General features: G+C 37.2%; 4 protein-coding genes and 1 pseudogene across 4 annotated transcripts; 2 read left to right on the plus strand and 3 right to left on the minus strand.

The window, feature by feature from the left end:
* Window positions 1-220: 220 nt before the first annotated feature.
* Window positions 221-1,939, minus strand: LOC114748051 (putative pentatricopeptide repeat-containing protein At1g12700, mitochondrial). The gene has a single exon (XM_028936406.1). The coding sequence runs from the start codon at window positions 1,937-1,939 to the stop codon at window positions 221-223; it is 1,719 nt and encodes a 572-aa protein (XP_028792239.1).
* Window positions 1,940-4,090: 2,151 nt separating this feature from the next.
* LOC114748052 (uncharacterized) lies at window positions 4,091-7,324 on the plus strand. The gene is made up of 9 exons (XM_028936407.1): window positions 4,091-4,100; window positions 4,224-4,400; window positions 4,530-4,750; window positions 4,828-4,889; window positions 5,181-5,402; window positions 5,942-6,071; window positions 6,209-6,531; window positions 6,612-6,756; window positions 7,094-7,324. Exons 1-9 carry the CDS (start codon window positions 4,091-4,093, stop codon window positions 7,322-7,324), a joined length of 1,521 nt encoding a protein of 506 aa, XP_028792240.1.
* A 2,093-nt stretch (window positions 7,325-9,417) lies between these two features.
* LOC114748050 (40S ribosomal protein S15-like) lies at window positions 9,418-11,975 on the plus strand. Its single transcript, XM_028936405.1, has 4 exons — window positions 9,418-9,463; window positions 9,681-9,826; window positions 9,937-9,994; window positions 11,438-11,975. Exons 1-4 carry the CDS (start codon window positions 9,461-9,463, stop codon window positions 11,684-11,686), a joined length of 456 nt encoding a protein of 151 aa, XP_028792238.1. The 5' UTR covers window positions 9,418-9,460; the 3' UTR covers window positions 11,687-11,975.
* Window positions 11,976-15,491: 3,516 nt separating this feature from the next.
* LOC114748053 (ethylene-responsive transcription factor 8-like) lies at window positions 15,492-16,064 on the minus strand. Its single transcript, XM_028936408.1, has one exon. The coding sequence runs from the start codon at window positions 16,062-16,064 to the stop codon at window positions 15,492-15,494; it is 573 nt and encodes a 190-aa protein (XP_028792241.1).
* A 4,001-nt stretch (window positions 16,065-20,065) lies between these two features.
* LOC114748054 (probable WRKY transcription factor 21) lies at window positions 20,066-21,773 on the minus strand (annotated as a pseudogene).
* Window positions 21,774-21,775: the final 2 nt, after the last annotated feature.

A 21,775-nucleotide genomic window follows, 5' to 3' on the forward strand; every position in this document is an offset into this window, starting at 1 on the left:
AACCACCACATAACACTTCCATTGCAGCCAAAACATGAACCTTTTTGTTGTGTTGATTTGCCACCAAAAGATTTCATCAGACGAGGCCTGCCTTAGCATAAAACCATCAAAAGAGTCTGGAAAGTAGCAAAGAGCAGCAGTGTTTGTTATTTGATGGTTTCTTGGCTACTACTTCTGAATATGCATTGAATAAATCGTACTACTGATTAGCCATCTCATATCATCTTCCAGTAGGCTCCTGAGGAGAAAAATTTGGAAGCAAATTCAGATATTCAGGACATCTTTCGTCCTTGGGAAGTAAGTCCACCATTATAGACATTGTAGAGGCATCTGGTGACAAGTTTTTTATTGCCATTTTGTGAAGAAGATCAATGACTTTTGCTGAATCATTCTCCTGACAGAAACCACGCATAAGTGTATTATAAGTAACTAGATTTGGAGCACAACCATTCTTCTCCATTTCCAGAAACAATTTCTCTGCTTCCTCTAATTTTTTCTTCTTACAAAGCCCATTTATCATGATGCTGTAAGTTACTACATCTGGTGCAAGACCTTTTTGAGAAATTCTAGAAAATAACTGAAAAGCAGTTTCAAGCTTTCCCGACTTACATAACCCATCAATGACGGGATTGTACATCTCAGTGCTTAGTTTAATATTGTTATTTTCTATGCTATTAAGTAGTTCCAATGCTTCTGGAATACGATTATTCTTGCAAAGCCCGTCTAAGAATATGCGATAGACTGCTGAGTCCAGTATCTGACCATGAAGCTGCATCTGATTGAACATATTCCATGCATCCTCTATCTTGCCTATCCGGAAAAGACCTTTTATCAAGGAAATATAAGTGTAAGGAGGGGGCAAAAACCCACCATGAATCATCTCCTCATATATTTTCATAGCTTCCTCTATTTTGTTATTTTTGCAATAACCATAGATCAGCACATTGTAACTAACAATATCATACTCTAGGCCATTACTCTTAATTGAAACAAATATTTTCTCTGCTTCGTGGAGCTTATCCACTAAAAGATATCCATCCATCAACGTATTATATATGCGGGTGTGAGGCTTAACGCCTCTTTGAATCATTGTCTCTAACAATTTCTCAGCTTCTTGCACCTTCCCATCCTCGACAAGAGCATGTATAATAACATTAAATGTAACCGAATTAGGCTGAATTCCGTGATCCACCATCTCTTTATACAAGTTCTCAGCCTCCTTTGAATCACCGCAACTGTAAAAGCCATGCATCAGAGAACTATACAGCACCACATCTGGAGATATGCCCTTGCTCTTCATTTCCAAGAAAAGTCCTTTCGCCTTCTCCATCAAACCAGCCTTACAAAGGCCATCAATAATTGTAGCGTAACACTTTATGTTGGGTTTGCGTATCAAACTGGACCCATCTTTAGTTCTGATCATTTCTTCGTGCAGCTTAAGTGCATTGTCCGTGTATCCATTTCGACACAAACCATCGATTAAAGTCCCGTATGTCACCACACTAGGCAGAATGCCCAGCTTAATCATCTTCTTAAACAACAGCACTGCCTCCTTAGTTTTACTCTCTTTACACATTCCACTAATCAAGCTTGTGTAAGTAAATTTATTTGGGAAGAAACCCCTCCGGACCATATTCCCCACTACTGAAAAGCCAGCGCGGGCCCGATTTGTATTACAAAGGCAATTTAACAGAATGTTTAAGGTAATAAAATCGGGTAACAACCCGGATGACCTCAGTCTACTGCAAAGAGAAATTACAGTGGAATACTGCTTTTTCTTGGCAAGTACACCGAATAAGAGATTGAACGATGACACAGGAGGGGTTGGTTTTAGGTGAAGCATGTGATCAAAATAGTGCAAAGCTTCATCTGTAGAGACTTTCCCCAATTTACAGTCTACTTTAAGGAATTTCTGCAGTGCGAATTGGGGCAGAGTCATCGGACATTGAAGTTTCAGGAATAATGTCGGAATTGAAAGAGGAGTCTCTTCGTGGGTTAGTGAACATAGATGTTAAACTAGTGGGGTTTTCAGTAAACTAGAGGAGGTTGAAGTGGAGAAGTGTTGGAATAGAGAAGGCGACTTACCCGAAGAGAGAGCAGCAACGACCGCGGAAGAAGCAGCGACCATTTGCGGAAAGAAGCAGGGTTATGGGTCCTTCCGTTTAGCCGGTAGCTAATCGGTAAAGGTCCCGTCGACGGGAACCCTTCTGACTTTACCAATGGTTAATGGCGGCATTTGCGACGCGGCGGGTCGCTGTGGCCTCCCCTCTACCCTCTTCGTCACAACCCTTGGATTAGACTTCAGTGGATTTTCCAAAAATATTATTATAATTTTATTTAAAAATATATATCTAGGATTGTGAACATAGAAAAGCTACTTCCTATACACACCCCATTAAAAAGATACCGGAGTAGTTTGAATTTATTTATATATTTTTAAATAAAGTGATAATACTTTTTTGTTTATAAATATACAACTTTTTTTTTATAGTATAAATATTTAAAACTGAAAAAATAATATTTATTTTTATAAAATGTTAACAGGACGGGATAATGGTTGTCCCGCGCCCATACACACATAGTAAATGTACATAAAAATGTTTGTAGTTTTTACAGCGATTTGTGGCAAATGTGAGCAATTCATTTCTCAGTGATGATAGATCGTGACAAGCTTGGCTTACGACGGTAAGCCAAGCTTGAAGATAAACCCGAAAAACAAACAAGAAATCTAAATTATTCAGCACTGCTTGTCTTCAAGGAACCATGCTACAAAGTCAAGTCCGAGGATAAAAGTGTGATGAATCTCCCCTTGCCAGTCTCCATAAATCATGTCCGTGATCCCAGTGATGATAGATCGTGACATTCCCGCATCTTTGTGAAATCCCATGATCCATTTTTCTCTGTCATTCCGCGGCAGCTGCTTCTTGGTGAGATCTACACGCACACATATATATTAGGGAGTTTTTCACCCGTTTTCAGTACAAATTATTAAAAAAATATTTTAGATGATGACAAAAATTAATATTAAAATAAAAATCCCAAATAAAGATTAAAAAAAATTATAAAATTGGGATTTGAATTCTTGAATTTAAAAAATTGCTATCAGGGTTCTAAATATGAATTAGCAAATGTTGTGTAAAAGATCAGATCACCCTCTTGCTACTTGGAATACTTAACTTGTTATTTAAAATACTTAACTTGTAATTTTCAATACTATACTTGTTATGACGGGGTGCAAACTTATTATTTTAAAATACTTAACCTGTAATTTTTAATACTATCCATGTTAAAATAACAATTGACTTGTTATTTCTAATATGAAGGCAATTTGGTCTTTTATAAAATATTTGATGATTCATATTTAAAATCCGACAACAATTTTTTGAATTCAAAAACCAATTTATAATTTTATATTTTTCAGGGTGTTTATTTGCAATTTAGAATTTATGTTTAAAATCAACGTAAATATAAAATAGTTATAATATTAGCATAAAAGATGTATCCGGACAATGACATAAGTTTGGAAGTTAAGGCACTCAAGCTTGTTCTTGAACTACAATCATATTCTTCTATACATTTTCTCATAAAAATGTAAGTTTAGGGGCCAAATTACGAATCAATCTAAAAATTACGGATTAAATGACATTTTTATTTGTTATTTTACTCCAATTTCTTAAATGACGTGCAGAAGTTATAACTCGTACGAAGCATTTCCGTCATTGCATTATTTATGAAAAATAAATGCTTATTCGAAATATTAAACCTAGTGAGTCAAAAAAAAAATCAACTAAAATTCTTACTATGAAATAGCAATGTTTAGTATCTCAAATTAAAAAATTGAAACAAATTAAATTGGCAACCATTAGAAAAACTGCATACGTGTAATCCTAATATTGCCATGCAAATTAAAGAGATTAGCTTCCTGCCAACTTTTCCATCGACTCCAAACAAATGGAAAGATAGGCGTGCAACCACAAAAGTTCTGAAGAAATTGCTTGGATCGTTCGTAACAAAGAGAATCACATTTCGCAACACGAACTGAAATTCTCCGATAACTTAAGGTGGTTTCCATCTTTCATTTCCCAGAGAAATGCATCAAGGTACGTGAAACACAACACAAGCTAGCCAATTTGATTATTTGCTGCACTATTTCAAAATTATTCCTCTCATGATGGAAGAAAGTATTCGTGATTTTGATCTTTCCCTTTGTCATTTCTCTTCAGATGAATACTACAAGCCCTCCTTCTCACTGATCCTTGTAGCCTCTTGCATCGGGCTCATATTTGCCTTCTCAATGCGTTATTTCATGAAAAGGATAAGAGATCAGAGGATCATTCCACGAATTAGATTATCAAAAACAGGGCACGCCGTGAAGCTGGAAAGGTTCTCCCATTATGTAGGTAATTATCATTTGTGGATCCACGAATAGCGGTACACACACTTATATATAGACAGATCGATATTGTATTGAATCCTATGGATTGAATTGGCTTAGTCTGGTACATGTGAGATTGTGTGATTTGGTGCAGCTAGGCAACTGGGGTTAGATAGGAGAAATTGTCCGCAACTATGTAAACTAGCATCAGAATACGTGAGAAAATCCGAGGACTATGAAGACGATATATACGCATATTTTGCCAGCGAACCGGATGCTGATTCTTTATTTGTGAAACTCGTGGAGGAATTTGAGAGATGCATTCTTAGTTACTTTGCATTTCATTGGAGCCACGCAGATGTCATGATAAGTCAGGTAAACAATTCACCGTCATTACTCCTTAAAAAAAAAAATTGTAGCAGATAAAGAACACTATTTCGGTGGTGTTTCAGGTGTTAAGTTGCGAAAGCGAACCCAAAAAGAAGCTCAAAAACATAGTCATGGCAGCAACCAGGTGAGAATTAACAATCTCCTTCTAACTCGATCTATCGGTACTTGAGAAAATAGACGAGGCTTCGACGTTATGAAGCATAGCATGAATATGAACATCCACTAAGATGGATCCGAGAGAACCAAGTAAATCGGCACTTCTATTTGTGATCTCACTTGCCCTAGTTCCATAACAGGTTTGAAATTAAACCGCCACTTGGATGCAAGGTTAACCTGTGCCAAATCTCGTATGATGGGAATGTGTTGTCATTATTGTTATATAGACCTGTTGTAGTGAACTGCTTGGTTTGTGCAGGGAGCAAAGGTTCGAGAGGGCTACGAAGAATCTGAAGGTGGCGAGGGTTTTCAATACACTGGTGGAAGAGATGAAAGCAATGGGGCTGGCACCAAATGACGATTCTCAATGTACGGAGGTGATGGCTCCTGTAGCTCACAGTGATAGGAGTCCAGTGCTCCTCCTCATGGGCGGTGGCATGGGAGCAGGGAAGAGCACCGTGCTCGAAGAAATTCTCAAAGAGTATGATCCAACAACATTTCTGATCCAGAATTTCACGAGTTTAGCTTTTGTTGTTGTCTTTTGTGAGAGTTGTTGTTTCAATGACGCTTGCTTTTGCATTTTTTTATTCTACTATATTAGGATCACCAACACAGAACTCCCAATAGCTGGAGCATTGTGATAAAGGTTCCATTTAATATACTGCTAAACATTCCATTATATTACAATATCAAATCCATAAATTAAGTCGAATCAGGATCGCTCATCTAAAAAATGTACACTGTTTAATGATGAATCGAGAACTCAAAGATGCATATAGCAAGAACTGAAAACATTTTAAAGCTCACGAGTTCATTTTAATGAGGTCCATAATTATGATAACATGGCATGCACAGAAACAAATCGTATGGGGATAATTTTGTTGCAGGAGGGTCATAAATGTTCTTGTTTACTTGTTTCAACCATCGTTTATGCTTTGAAACATACAAGTATCATTTTGAAATCATTAAAACTAACATCAAGAGGCTAATATCGTTTATTTATGAATGAAATTTAAACAGACCTTTCTGGGCAGGCGCAGCAGGGAATGCCGTAAGGATTGAAGCAGATGCCTTTAAAGAATCAGATGTCCTCTATAAGGCCCTTAGCTCTAGAGGGCATCATCACGACATGATTCGAACAGCTGAACTGGTGAGATAGTTGACACACACCTCTGTTCTTTTCATTCTGGTTTCTTGGAATAAAATCTCAACTATCCATCCTCGGACACATTTCATCGTTGTATAATGTTTTTTATTCTGGCAAGAGAAACTAACCATCACAAACAGGTACACCAATCATCTACAGATGCAGCTTCATCCCTGCTGGTAACAGCATTAAATGAAGGGCGAGATGTGGTTATGGATGGCACTCTCTCTTGGGTACCATTTGTTGTGCAGACTATAACTATGACCAGATGTGTCCATCGCCACAGGTATCGCATGGGACCTGGTTATAGGGTGGCTGATGATGGAACTGTGACAGAAAACTATTGGGAACGAATGGAAGAAGTAGAACCAGAACAAAATGGAGGCAAAAAGAGAAAGCCATATAGGATAGAGCTAGTTGGGATAGTATGTGATGCTTACCTTGCAGTGGTTAGAGGAATAAGGTAGTGAAGATGGAGCATGAATCTTTATATTTGACAATCTCAATCGCCTAATGATAACAGCTAACTTCGAATGTTAACAGGAGAGCTATCATGTGTAGAAGAGCAGTAAGAGTAAACTCTCAATTGAAGTCCCACAAGAGATTTGCTGAAGCATTTCTGACTTACTGTCAACTGGTAGACAATGCACGACTTTATGTAACAAATGCGTTGGGAGGCCCCCATAAGGTAGGCACACATAATTTTCCTTTTTCTAGATGCAAAATCTGTTGTCTTCATTTTTAACCTTAGCTGCTAAAGTTTGATGCGAACAGATGAACTTGTAATTCTGAAACTTATTTCCAATAAAAGCGTATCTTTATACCTCTTTTGCATTTTTTCTGTTACCATCATCATGAACAAATTATCAAGGTAAAATGAACATGAATAGTTAGAAATAACACATAAGAGGAGGTAGGAAAAAAAAATGCAATCTTGATGTTTCTCTCTCTGGTATGCTAACCTTTAATATTTTCGTTTCCATGGTTGCCACTTTTTTGCATCTGAAACGATAGTTTTTATGCAGTTGATAGGATGGAAAGAGAGAGACAAGACATTGCTTGTGGATCCAGATGAAATTGACTGCTTGAAGAAGGTTGGTAAGTTGAATGAGGAAGCCAACTCTATATATGAACTTTACAAGCACCCTCACCCAGCTCGTCAGGCTGGATCAATATGGAAAGACATTGTGTTATCGCCCACAAGGTTGAACATCCAGCAAGAGCTCAAGTATTCAATTCAAAGGCTGAGAGATTGAAATGACAACTGCATGGAATAGCACTCGCATTCCACCCTCAACTTCTGAGACCCAGAAAGGAAGCTTGGCAAGGGGTGGAAGAGCATGTGTAAGGAGCTCAACAAACATCCACTAATTTGAAATTTTCAACCAAGGAAAACTTTTTGTATGAAACTGAAAATTCGACCATTTCAATGTTGATTACATAGGATTATTAAAACAGATAGTTCAAATTATTTTTCTGGAGTGCAGAATGCAGATGCTAAAATACACTAATTATGCCAACGATAAAGGACCCAAAACCACGACAAAAAGTTCACAGCAAATCAACCAACTTACCTGTAGGCGTCTCGTTTACTCTTATTACCAGAGCTTACTTTTCATGTGCATGGGCTTTCACTTAACAGTTCACCACTCTAACTTCAACCAAGTGTTCAAATAACTTGGTGCCAGCTTTTAAAGAATGCAACTACTTTAGTTATCACACATTTCCAGACTCATTGCTAGCAGCACTGTGGGTCTATACTCCATTAACTCCAACTGCTCATGCTACTCTTTCTTGTGCTTCAATTCATATTCGTTTTCGTGATCCTTTTAGAAGCCACTTCCCTTAGCATGTTAAAACTGTCAAGATGAAGCGCATGTTATTTAAAAGATTATGAAAATATTTCTCTTAATGTGCCAACCAGAGTGAGGAGGTGATCTCACATACATAAACAAAGTTAACAAGAGCCATGTATCAGGATCAGATGGAAAGACCTGCTACAGACCATGTTTACAACTTTACGTGGCACTTTAACTTTGTAGTTCAATGAGATGTTTCCTTTTTCTTTTTCTCCCTATGGGCTAATAATTCCGTTAGACAAGAGTAGAACCAGTCCATGGCTCATACAGATACCAGATTTACAATTAAGCGTAATACTTCCTCCAATACCTGACATAAAAGCTAGTAGAAGGGTTAAATTCAATTGTAGATATAAGATCTTAATTCATTTTATCTCTTATATTTATATTTTTTTTCCTAAACTAATTTATGTAACTCAAGAACTGATCAGAAAGAGTACCAACCAACATGCTTAATCCATGAATCAAACAAGGGGCCTTCGTACGACCTGCATCCTCCATAATGAAGGTTAATGGCCCAGTGACTTTGAATTACAAATCAAAATGGTGCCCTTATGCCGAAGCTTCACCAGCCGGCTGCAAAAATTTATTTATAATAAGGTTATTTTAGTTATGAAAAAATATAATTGTCTTCATTCAAAATATATTCACTTTTTTAAAAAAATGTTTGGATCAAAAGTAACATAATTTTAAATTATAAATGTTCATCAATCGCATAACACGTACATATACACTCAGTTAAAAATGATTTTAAAAGTTTAAATAAAATTAGAAGACTGAAATAATAAAAATAACTGATAATAATAAATTTAATTTATTACATGAATCATATTAAAAAGTAATACTCCTCCCATCCTAAATATAATACATCCTTTGTAGTAGTGTAATATAAAATAAATCAATATTTATAGATTACAAGCAAACAGAAAAAAATCAATAAGTATACATTGGGCTGGTCGAGAGGGTTATCGGCGTGCCTACATCTAGGCTCTAGCACACACATAACTAAGGGAAAAAATTCCTATGTCCTTAAATTTTTAGCAGAATTTTTAAAAATTATGATCCTCAAGGCGCATTAAATTCTTTTTGGGTTGGGAAAATAGAAAAATTGTAAACTGGGACCATGATAGCATTAGTATGGATTTTGACAATAATTTTTATGAATGGGTCTCTGTGTGTAATTTTTCTATTTCAGCAGTCTTTTTTTTGTAATTTTTTCTTTTAGGTTTTAATATGTCATTTTTGTTGATAGGAAAAATAACTTAACAAGTCTGAAAACTTCCAGCTGGAAAAAAGCCATATTATTATTTTCATGCCAAAGGCCCATATTATTAGAACGGGCTTTATATAGGAACGAGGAGCCTTAAGGGCCTAAATTAAAGTCCAATTAGCCCACGCAACTGAAATTCTGCCGAAAAACCTAACCCGTCAAAAATTCAGGAACCCTATAAATGCTCAGGACTGTTGCCGCCATTCTGAAACCCTAGAGCGACCACCTATCAGCGCCTCAATCCTCTCGTCTCGTTTGCAGCCATGGTAAAGCTCCTAGCTCTCCTAACGCGCTATTTTCTTCACAGGAAATTGAAGGAAACATACTTTAGCTTTTAGAGAAGGAATGCTTCTATTTGGGTCCAATTTTCCTTATCTTTCCTCCAGTTTCTGGTGAACCAAACGGTTTTTTTTTTTTTTTTTTTCCAGTTTCACCTCGCCTGCTCTTATTACTCACCGTTATCATTTATCTTGGGTTTTTCAGGCCGATGTTGAAAAAGAGGTCGCACCAGGGCAGCCGAAGAAGAGAACATTCAAGAAGTTCAGTTTCAGAGGAGTTGATCTGGATGCACTCTTGGACATGTCTACTGACGAGCTTGTAAAGCTCTTTCATGCTCGCGCTCGTAGAAGGTGATTGATCAAGAGCATTCTCTCCACTATATTTACCTAATTAGCCTGTTCACGATCTAATTACCTGACACTGTTGTGGTTGCCTGTTTCGTTTTATGTTTTGATTTCAGGTTTCAACGCGGTTTGAAACGTAAGCCTATGGCATTGATAAAGAAGCTTCGCAAGGCGGTAAGTTATACTTTCATGATTTATCCAACGATTTTTGTGATTTACATGACAATTGTTTACGATATGTCCTGGTCGATATTGTTGGACATTAGAATGATCGGTTTTGCGTTTTTATCAACGGGAAACTTTCAATGTTCAGTCATGCTGATAATTCTTTGTTACTTGTTAAACATTTATCAAGAAAATTGGCTACATATGGGTTGTCTGATTTTCAAGACTAGCTTTTCCAAATTAGAATCAGCTGTCATTTTGTGAAGATACATCTGGTATATATCAGTTGAGCGGCATTTTTATGTTCCATGGGGTTAAAATAAAGTATGAAGTATTGTGTTATATGCTCTACTTTAGCATTGGCGTACCCCAAGGGCATGTTGCAATCTACATAGCCAACCTGAGTGGGATAAGACTACAATTGTTGTATACTTAAAAACGCGGAAAGCATATGGAAATAGAGGCGACATTTAGGCAAAGTCGATGAGGGAGTAATAGATCTTTTTTCCTATTTATCTTGACAGCACTTTCCAAGTAATCACCCTCACTTAGTGGAATAATAAGGCTCTTGTTGTTTTGTTATTGTTTTCTCTGGAAACCCCTTGGTAGCAATGTTGAATGTTATCGGATATCAAACGCTCACACCTTAGACACTTCGGTGAGATTTTATTCATGGTTAGTGCCTCTCACCTTCAACCAGGAACGCTTGATGCTTTCTCTGTCATTACGGACTGCATCCTTGGTGCCTCTGTTTGGTAGCAATAAGAGAAGGATTAGTTTGTGAGCGGAAGAAGGCATTAGGAAATTACAGAGATTTGAGAGAAGATAATTATTTAAAGATTATATATTTCGTAGTTTCAAATTTAAAATTTATGTCAAATGTCATTGGAATGGTACGTGCATCTATCGGTCTGTTGTTATATAATATATATTTTTTAACTTTAGGGCCTTGTATCACTCAGCATTTGCCTTTGCCACCTCTTGCCTGAGATATTTAGAGATTTGGCTCCATAGGGATGTCTTTTGCCTTTGACTAACTTGCATTATTTCAATCTATGATCATGAAGAGTAATCTAGTTTCTCCAAGCTCTTCTGCTGGACATTTTGGGATGATCTTTTTTCTTTGGCTCTATTTTTGGTTTATGTGAGAGGCACATAGTTCAAAAATGAGACGTCTGAAGATCATTGATCAAATGACATACGGGCATATGTTTCTTCAATTTGAAATTGAAAGCTTTTGCATCTTCAACCAATACCTTTTTTTCAGGGCAAATTCAGCTCGTTGTTTGAGTAATTATTGTTCTTAGAACACATTTTCCCTCGGTGTAAAGAAAAAAAGAATTATGTCAGACCATAAGCTCTTTTCCCATTCCTTGCTCTGAGCTAGACTGTCTATCCTGAATCTTTTTTATTTTACATTTTTTTAAACCGTGGTCTTTATTTTTGAGACAGAAACGGGAGGCCCCACCCGGTGAAAAGCCAGAGCCAGTAAGGACTCACCTTCGCAACATGATAATTGTACCCGAAATGATTGGCAGCATTATTGGTGTCTACAATGGGAAGACCTTCAATCAAGTTGAAATTAAACCTGAAATGATCGGTCACTATCTTGCTGAATTCTCAATCAGTTACAAGCCTGTTAAGCATGGGAGGCCCGGTATTGGTGCTACTCACTCCTCAAGGTTCATTCCTCTTAAATGAAGAGTTCAAGCTCGTCTCTTTTCTAGTTATGGGTGTACCTTTCATTTGCTGTGCCAAACTATTTATATAGTTTCTAGATTTTGCAATGCTTTTTCTGATATCGCTGAACTAGGCATGGATGTTGTTTCCATAAAAAATTAGTGAGCTCTGTGATTTCTTATCCTCTTCATCGGAGTTAAGGTGTATTGGAAAATGTTTGGTTTATGGGAGTAGAAAACAAAACAAAATTTAACTGCTTTTAATGGAGTACTAGTTTTCAATAATTTGAACGTGTTAAAGGTTACCATTATATGTTTTCATTTTTTTTTTGGGTATACTATATGTTCTTGTTATTTAGAAGAAAGTGTCCTCCTCATGTTTCCGTTGCAAATCTTTGGCAAATGTTCAAAGAATATTAACATCGTAGTTTAATTAGTGTGTAGTCATCAAGTGAATAATACTATAAAATTGATTGTTTTTAAAAGGTTTATGTTTCGGAAAAGTAGGCTCGTGTCGCTAGCTTTTGTAATTGGAGTTAAAAGGCATCGAGAGCTGCTGTCCGAACGTTTGCTTCTTGGCAACTTGTTGATTGATTTTGAATCCAGAGGTGTACATTATACGCTGGAACGTCTTGACGTCCAAGATTTGGGCCACAATGATCTTAACATGGTTCCGCATGGCCTGTTTCCTTGACATTATCACCGTTTTCTCATTTTCTGTTTGGAGATATTAGAGATCAGAGATTTTAATAGTAAAGCCGAATACCTGATTTATTGTTCTTCACGGATGCCGCCAATTTTCCCCAGATGCTTCGAGTTCTTTATGGTATATTTGATTTGATACCGTGGAAAGAGTAACAAAGAAATGACCATGAGAATTGGATTAGAAATGATCCTAAAGAACTTATTGTTGAACATTGGTGGAATATCAGCATGATTGAAGTGAAACATGACAGAATCATCAAGGCCCGAGACTAAGAAATCTGGTTATAGTTAAGCCTATTGAATATGTTACAAAATTAAAGTTCTTTTCAAAATACCCCATATTAAATGCTTGGTATGGTTTTAAGCATGCGACAATGTGATTTATTAATTACAATGATTTAACTATTCCATATAATTGATGGGAGCGTGATGAAAATAATGCAACAAATGCCCCAGACACTGGTTTAGTGTTTGTTATGTTTTTCAAATTTTTTTTGAGTGAATATGTTTTTCATATTTATTTCTTATAAAAAGAACGAGAAAGTAATAATTTATGGAATTATCTTTTATGATAAAATATTACAGTATTTATAAAATAAATGAAGAGGTGAAATTAAATTTGCGCCATTTATTCCTACCATATTTAACAGGTGGAATGCGCGGGCCTCAGTAAGTACATTCCATCATACAGAACGAAGCTAGTCGCCGGCCTTTCTCTTTCTACTTTCTTGCTGTTCCAATTAGAGCTGGGAATCAGGGCCAGCCCTTCAGGGCTGGCAGGCTTAAAAGGGCCGGCCATCTAGGGTTGAAATTTTAAAAATACCTCAATTTGCTAAGTCCGGCCCTTAAGCTACAGGGCTAGGGCCGACCCGCAGGCTTTTGGCCCGTTTAATAAAAAATACTATTTTTTATATTTATTATTTTTTTATAAAAATATAAAAATAAACCAATGAAATTATTAATAAAAAATAAATATGAATAAAATTAAGTCACAAATATAAAATATCATCATATATAAATATTCATCAACATCTAAAAACATCTAAAACATTCATTAACAAGATAACAACATCTAAAAGTTTTATCTATAATACAATTGTGCAATAAATAAACACTATCATTCATAAGTATGCTTTTCTTTCGTAACAAAAATATCAAGTTTTTTTTCTTTATAAAAATTTTATTTTTAAATTTTGCAATCTAACTATTATTTTATTTTAATGTGAGAAACATTGTTGTTGAAACTCATAAATTTCTAATTCAAATTATAGAATCACAAGTTATATAAGTATAAAAATATTCTATTATCAAATATATATATAGTTTAAAAATATTAACGCATATAATATAAATCAAATCATTATTAAAGTCCAAATTAACCCATTTTTTAAAAATTTAATTGGATAAATTATTGTCTAAAACTAAATTTAATTTTAAAATAATAATAATAACTAAATATTTAAAATATTATTAACAATGTAAAAAATTAATAACATTAATATTATATAAAAAAATTTAAAAAATAAAAAAAATATAAAATGGCTTAAAAGGGCCGGCCCGCGGCCCTCCAGGGTTGGCCCTTTTAAGCCCTCGACCCTCCAGGGCTTATTTCTCATTTTAAGAGAAAAATATCAAGCCCGACCCTCACAATTTCAAGACCTAAACGGGCCGGCCCGATGGACTCGACCCATTTTCCCAGCTCTAGTTGCAATGAAGCAAAGGAGCCCTCAGTCCCCTTGGAAAAATAAACTAGAAATTCTTTTAAGCATAAAAATTTGATCCCATCAGAGGCCCTGGAGTCCTAGTAGGTGCTAATAAAATAAAGTTACTTAAGTTAATGAACAAAAATTAGGTTATAGATTTCAAATTAAATATTGAGAAAAAAAATATAAACATGCGAAATAAAGTAGATTGAGATAGATTCGGGTTTCAAGAAGCATATTTTTTTCTATTCTGACAGAAATTAGCCTCAAATCTAAGTGAGTTGAGAATATTCTGAATTATACCAAAAAAAACAGATTGAAACTTTGTGTTTCGAACCACGTTAAATTTTTAATTAACTCGGGCAGTAGTAATAAATGATGCGTTTGTTCCTAGTAAGTGTAGCGGTGGGCGTCGGATAGGGTTTGGTCGGGAAAAGAAATTTGCCTCTGGGCCTGTATCACTTAGGCTGGTCCGATTTATTTAGCTTGAATGTGATAGGTCAGTCTTTGAACACGTCTTTTCTTAATTAAAATTTCATGCCTCAAATATCCCTGTGCATCATTGTAATGTACATTTATGTTTCCTCAGGGAAATGACAATAATCTTGGTGGAAAAATAATGACCCTTGCTGTGCGGATGCCACGATGGAATGAATAATGAAAACTAGGAATGTAGAGAGAAATCAAAATAGTACCAACTAGTGGTTAGGCTAGCAAGAGAGACTATTCTCCCACAAAGCTAAGATTCGACGGGAAAAAAGTACACATATTTAGTAGGCTGAGAATTTTTTAATAAAAAAACCAAGTATACCGATTTTCACGCACAATTTCGATTTTTAATGATTATGGAGAGGCGGGGTGTCCTACGCTCATGCCTATTCTCTTCTGGCCGCCGCACCGGCACCGCCTTCTTTACTCACTTCGGGAGAATTGCATTTATATCCCAACAGTGACGCCACAGCTCATGCCTCCTCCCCACTTTCTCCGCTTCATTTTCCCAACGCCCCCAATTCTGAGTATCATTCAAGTTTTTTGGTCAACACTTACTGAACCAAAACTCTCTCATTTATTGCCCCTCTCTCTCTCCCCCCCCCCTTCCGGGTGTGTCCTTGTCAGCCCATCCCATTTCCTTCATAAAACAGTTCTGTGTAGTTTTTCAGAACGGATTCGATTATTATTACTGCAAACAAAACAGCTCCATGATAGAACTCAGGACCATTACAGTATTTAGATACATCATGCATTTAGACCATCGATTCAGGTTACAATACTTTCGTTAACAAAACCCTCCACTGTCTGCTGTACATCACAAGGGCAATACTCCCCCCCAGTCATTTAGAAAACGGGGAAAAAAAACCGAGGGGAAAACTTCTGAACACCTTATCGCCGACCGTTGAGAAGCCCGGACCATAACGCTGTCTAGAAGAGTGGTGGTGGTTGGTTAAGATCAAGCATCAACGGTTTCTTCTCTTTCCGCATCTTTCTCTCCTCTCCCATCACCAAATCCACATTCTCCAACTTGTATCCCTTATACTCCGATCTCCCCGGCACTCCCGCCGTGGCGTCCGCCGCATGATACACCGGAGCCCTCCAAAACCCCACGCGCCTACCAAACATCTCTCCACCATTACCAACACCGCCACTAGCGGTAGAGGCCGCCGCCGGTGACATCGGGACAGACGGAGCAACGGCAACAGCGGCATAGACGAAGTTCGTCTTTGCCCTGGGGCCACGAAGACTCCTGGCAGCCTCATCGTAGGCCCGGGCCGCCTCCTCAGCGGTATCAAAGGTTCCAAGCCACTTGCGCGTCTTCTTCCAGGGATCGCGGATCTCGGCGGCGAATCGGCCCCAGGGACGTTTACGCACGCCTCTAAAATGCGCCTCCTTAGATACCGGAGAGCCGAAATGGAGGGCCTTGGGCGGGAGGGGGGGAGGATCGGAGGGAGGGCCGGGGAGGGAATCGCGACGAAGATGAAGCGCGTCGACAGCCATGAGTGGGAAAGCTAAGAAGGGTCAGAGCTGGGAGAGAAAGTGAGGGTTTGAGGGGTATAAATAGGGGAGGAGACAGTCGGGGCTAACGCCGACAAGCTTGGGGACTGTATTGGGTGCTAAAATTAGAATTAGAATTCACATCGGGGGTGCTCAAATAATAATACTGATAAATAAATACTTCCTCTGTCACTTATTATTATCATTACAAACTTTAAATAAATAAAATTTATAAATAATAAATAATTAGTTAAAAGTATTTAAAATATAATTTTATTTTTAAATATGTTTTTATATAATAAATAAGAAAAAAAATAAAAAAATATGATAAGAACCTATAATAAATAGTTAAGAACAAACTGAAAAAATATAGTAAATATTTAAATAAATTTTAAATTAAAATTTATAAAATAGACTATATCCTTCCTTAAATTTAAAAGTGAGGGTGAATAAATAAAATAAGGAAAGAGTTAATGAGTGAGGGCCGAGGGGGAGGCTTGGTAGGGATGACCGCATCGGATTTAATGGACTGGAGTTAACAGGCGTGTGAGGCACATTTGATGCCGTGTTCCTAAACTTGAGGCCTTTTCTTCTTCTCTTCCCTTTCTACTGTTTTGGCAAAAACGTTTTGGTGATGCTCGGCTGCTCGCCATGTTCTCCCTCGGAAGAAAACATTGATTTTCCTCTTCTTCTTTTTTCCGTCAATTTATCGTTTCCCACTGTCCCTCTACCTTTTTCTTTTTAATTTTAATTATTATCCGACGATTCTGAAAACTGCGGTACAACCGTACAACAACGAGAGAGATATTCACTATCTTGGCAGGTGTTGTACCAGTATTTTGTTTCAGTTATATTTTAATCAAGTATGGTCATCATTAATTTAAAAGGTTGTTAAATAATTTAATTCTTAGCAAAAACATGACCATACTTGATTAAAATATAACCAGACATGTCCTAGATGTGAAGCTTTCTCACAAGTTTTCCAAATTTGCTAACGTGCTTTCAAGTCCTCTACACTTGGGCGTAATAAATTTCTCGTAGGAGATGTTATGCATTCCATACGCTTTTTGACTATTGGTGAGCCGGCGGCCACTGGTCAGTGTTGAAATGTTAAAGAAAATATTTTTCTACAAAAAACAATTCTCCCTAAATTATTAATATCGTAATATTTCCAAATCAAACATATCATAAACTGGACATAGGTATCGAGCTAAAAAAACAAACTCTTTTATATATTTATCTTGTCTTATAAAAACTGTTATTTCTAAAAGCTTCAGTCATTAAGCTGATAATTGGATCTGATTCTCAAAATCGTTCTCGTATTCTTTTCCGTGGGTGTAGAACCAACCTTCTTACGGATCCCGGCTGACTGGAGAAAAGAAATGACACAAATCTGGGGCCTAAGTATTACTCGTTTTGGTTTTTATTATAAATTTGAATAATTAATTTACAGATAACAAATCACTAGTTAAAATTAATTTAAAATGTAATTTTATTTCCAAACATATCCTTATAATAAATAAGAAAAAAAATAAGTGGAGAAATGTGATAAGAGATAGTATAATAAAGAAAAGAAAATAAATAATTAAAGATAAATAAAATATATTAAATGTTATGACAAATCTTAAGTTTAAAATTACAAAATGAATCATATTCCTCCGATCCTTAATATAAGACCTATTTAACTAATTTGATTAGATTAAGGAAGTTAGGTAAGTTAGTTAATTATAAAAAAATATGACATGTTTTTTTGAAACACCATAATTATTTTCCTTATGGTTGAAAGAATATCTATAGGGATAATTTAAAAAAAATTAATAAATATAAAAATGAATCTTATGTTTAGAATCAAAATCAACTAAATAATTAAATATTATAATAATAAAAAAATATTTTTTTTAATTTAAAATTTATAAACAGAACAGAACTAAATTTGAGGACAGGCGGCCTATGCGGCTAATCTGAGTCGGAGGAAGGGATAGCATTTAATGGGAAATTAAGGAGTCAAGAGCAAAGGGTGTGGGATTAAATTTGTTAGCGTAGGGAAACGGGAACATGCTCGGGGGCTGGAGGCTCCATTTATGAAATCAAATGGGAACGCTCCAATGTTAAAGAAAATGGGATAAAAGGGGAGCCAAGGAGAGAGTGACAGACGGGCGGAGAAGAAGCAACCCGACATGAAACACGTGGAGGGCCCCACCCTAGAACGAGGGAGCACGTGGGAAAGGGCGGACGACAAAGAATCGGCGGCTAGCCTAACCCTGAGTCTCCCCTTCCCATCTCCGTAGTCCGTCTGAACCAACGTCCCGTGGTCCCCACTCTACTTCTACTACCCCTCATGAGCACATCGTAAAATTCATTCCATGACTAGTTTATTTTTAATTAAAACGTGTCTTCTATATAAAGTTTGAGGCGAATACATGATTCATGATTTATAAATAATATATTTTTTAGAAACTCTAGGATATATATATATATATAAATATATATCTGCATCCTAGCTTCCTTGGAACTTTTGCAGCAGCCAATATACTTGAGGACGCTGCATGGGGGGGAATTGAGCTCATGTGCTGTCCAGTCCACGCAGAGAATGAGACGACTTGCAGCAGACTTAGCATGTCGTTTCTGACTTCTAGATAAAAACTTCCCATTACTAGGCAAGTTCACCTACTTTGCCCACCGCCAAACCAAACTTCAACGACCAATGATCCTAAGATTGCTCATGGGTTTGTAGTAAGACAGCCCCCAACATTCTGTAACTGATTGTTTCGGCCCAATGGGTTGTCCAAAAACTCATCCCAACCCGTTTTTTCAAGCAAGAAGATCGGTCCGTCCAAGGCCACAGAACTCCCATAACTAATCTAAGCCCTTGAATAATCAATTCCCATATTTTGTGAGAATTGCTGATTAGTCTCCCACTAACACAAAATAGTTGGCCCGTACAGGTATTGTTTCATCATTTGTTCCCTTCCATCCAAGGTCACACAACTCGGCCGCAATCATGATTCATTATTTTGAAACTTGGGTCTGCTCAAATCGATCCCACGTTAGAATTACACCACCATCAACGTTGCTTTCGGTTTTTCCCTCTCTTCCATCCAAATCCAAACGGCATTCCTCGGCCCTCACTACAATGCCGCTGCACGCGCGCACCCCACTTACAACCACACCCCAAAATCCCACGCGTTATCTTCAAGTGGAAGCTTACTGGATAATCCATAATCATTTCGTCCTTTGGATACGGCAACTTTCTAGGTTCCTGCTTCTGCATTATATTAATCGATAATTGATTTCTACAAAAATATTTTACGTACATACACATTCTCATTTAGAGAACTCTATAACAGCCGAATAAAAGATTGAATCACATGCTTTTCTTAAAATCTTTACCCCCAACAACTGAGTTGGTCCCGAGCGGACATTTACGAGTCCATACCTTATTTCAATACAGCCAGAAAACCAAGTACATGTCCCAAAAATGGCTGAACAATTCGGTGTTGCCGAGAGAGATTACAGAGGCAAGAGATGGATTTGATTCTCTAATAATATTGACAACAGTTGGCATTGGACCCAGGAGAACTAATGATGGGGCATGACCGCCCATATTGGTCCCCTTAGGACTCACATGCTCTGCCCATAAACTTTCCCATCTTCAAACTCATTTGAGCAAGCAGACACAGTAGACTGGGGGGAAAATCCTTGCATGGATTGATTTTCAAATCTGGAAAGATCGTGTCTCTTCTCTGGTTTAACCACCCGAAGTTTCGCATTTACATCTATAAACCCAGAAGCCGGCTTGATCTGGGCACTCGGCAGCTTGATGGTCCAAACCACCTTTTAATGGAATACCCCGCACAGATACAGCAGTTGGGGACAAATTTGTGGGAACTCATTATCAGCTTAAAGCTCGTACAGTTTTATGTGTATGTGGTGCGTAGCTTGCTAGCATCTAGACAAAGAGAACTCAATTGAACGGCAGTTATGACAGCACTCCACAGACAGTATCTACGATTTGAAATGGCATGTCATTCATTAACAAAAACCTAGTGATGTTTACAACATGCTTGAGAAAGATGAAAATGGTTCCTTCAAATCGAAACTACCCAATTTTACATTTTTTTGGGACCATTGATCCTCATCCCCTTTCTTCCAACCCAAGAGCTCATCAGCCAGCTAACCAGGATTGAAAAAGTGTGCTGAGAACATCCCTGCTTGCACAGCTGAAAATATGTACAGCAGCATCTGAAGCCAATCAGAGACAAAATTCAATGTTGGGCTTGCTTGATCTGGGTTAAGCTCTCCATGAATTTCATGCATTTGCAGATTGAGTTGGCATTTTAGGGTGGTTATGTTCGCCTTCATATGTAACAATTAGCATGGAAGGGTCTTCCAAGCACCTCTCAACATGCTTCCTAGCAGGGCAACCTCTCATGCTGCTGCACTTATAGTATCCCCTGAACAAAGCGATTCTAGTCAATTTCCTCAAATAAATCTTGCAGTTCATACTTTCGGATGAAACATGAAACTGGAAATCATAGTTAATAATCAGTTATATACATTTCACATGCGTGGGTACCTACCTCCGCCTTACATTAGATTGCTGGTGAGGAACGAATAATCATGAACTAACGTTCCCCACATATAGGTGTCCATGTTGACACCACTAAAATGATAAAAAGTTAATTTTTCAAACATGTTCGTCAAAACAAAACTATGAGCAACTCTAAACTGATTTATTTCAACGTTGAATCTACAATACAGCACCATATGGCACTGTGGATGTGAGATTGGAACAGGAAGATGATGAGAGACTGGTGACATAGCATACGAACCCAAAGGCACAAGAAGAAATTTATGAAATGATGATAGATTTATCTACCTCAGTTCTTCTCAAGAACAAACGACGCATATGCACATGCTTTTCAGCTCTCATTGAAGCATTAACATGAACAAACACAAAAACACGCCCAAAAATAAAGAAATTGAAGAATGAAGAACGAGGGTACGCTATCTATTCTTTCACTGCCAAGCGGAAGAGGGCAAATTCCATATAGCAGTCCCAACATCATAGTACTCAAAACCGACCCACTGTTCATCAATTCAAAAAATTATCCATATACCTCATAATTCGTTCGGATAAATGTCATAAAGTAAAGCCTTAGCATACCTAGGGTGAGGAGAGCCTTAATCGGCTTCTGTCCATACTTTCTCCATGAATAATCATCAGGGGGTATATCGGCAAGCTTGTTACTGATAGCAGGAACCTTAATTGATCTCTTTACTCTGTGTTTCCTGAGGAGAAACACAAGCTAATTAAAGGCTTATGGTAAAGAAATCTAAATCTTTTTCAATGACAGATGTTAGTGCAGGTGACTCATACCGGAACTTTGAAAAAACGATAACAATCAAGGATAGTCCGAACAAGTCTAACCTCTTCTTTGAGCAGTGGCACCTGGCACTGCTGCTCCCACACTTGACGCTGCCCTCATCTCTGCCAGAACACTTTCTTTATGCTGGAGTGAATTCTGATCTGAAGAGAGAGGAGCACCGATTAAATGAAAGGCACTTCCTTCCATGTTAGCTACGCTTCCATCTATGCTCAAGGAAAAATAAAGACCTAGTTGATGACATTGTAGGTGTACAGCTAGAGCAATCAAATTAGATTTATGCCACTGTTGTTCCTTCGATTATCAAATCTGCTTGGTGTTTCATCT

The sequence above is a fragment of the Neltuma alba genome, unplaced genomic scaffold (assembly GCF_004799145.2).
Source record: "Neltuma alba isolate B1F8T4 unplaced genomic scaffold, ASM479914v2 tig00005588_pilon, whole genome shotgun sequence".
Classification (NCBI taxonomy): domain Eukaryota; kingdom Viridiplantae; phylum Streptophyta; class Magnoliopsida; order Fabales; family Fabaceae; genus Neltuma; species Neltuma alba.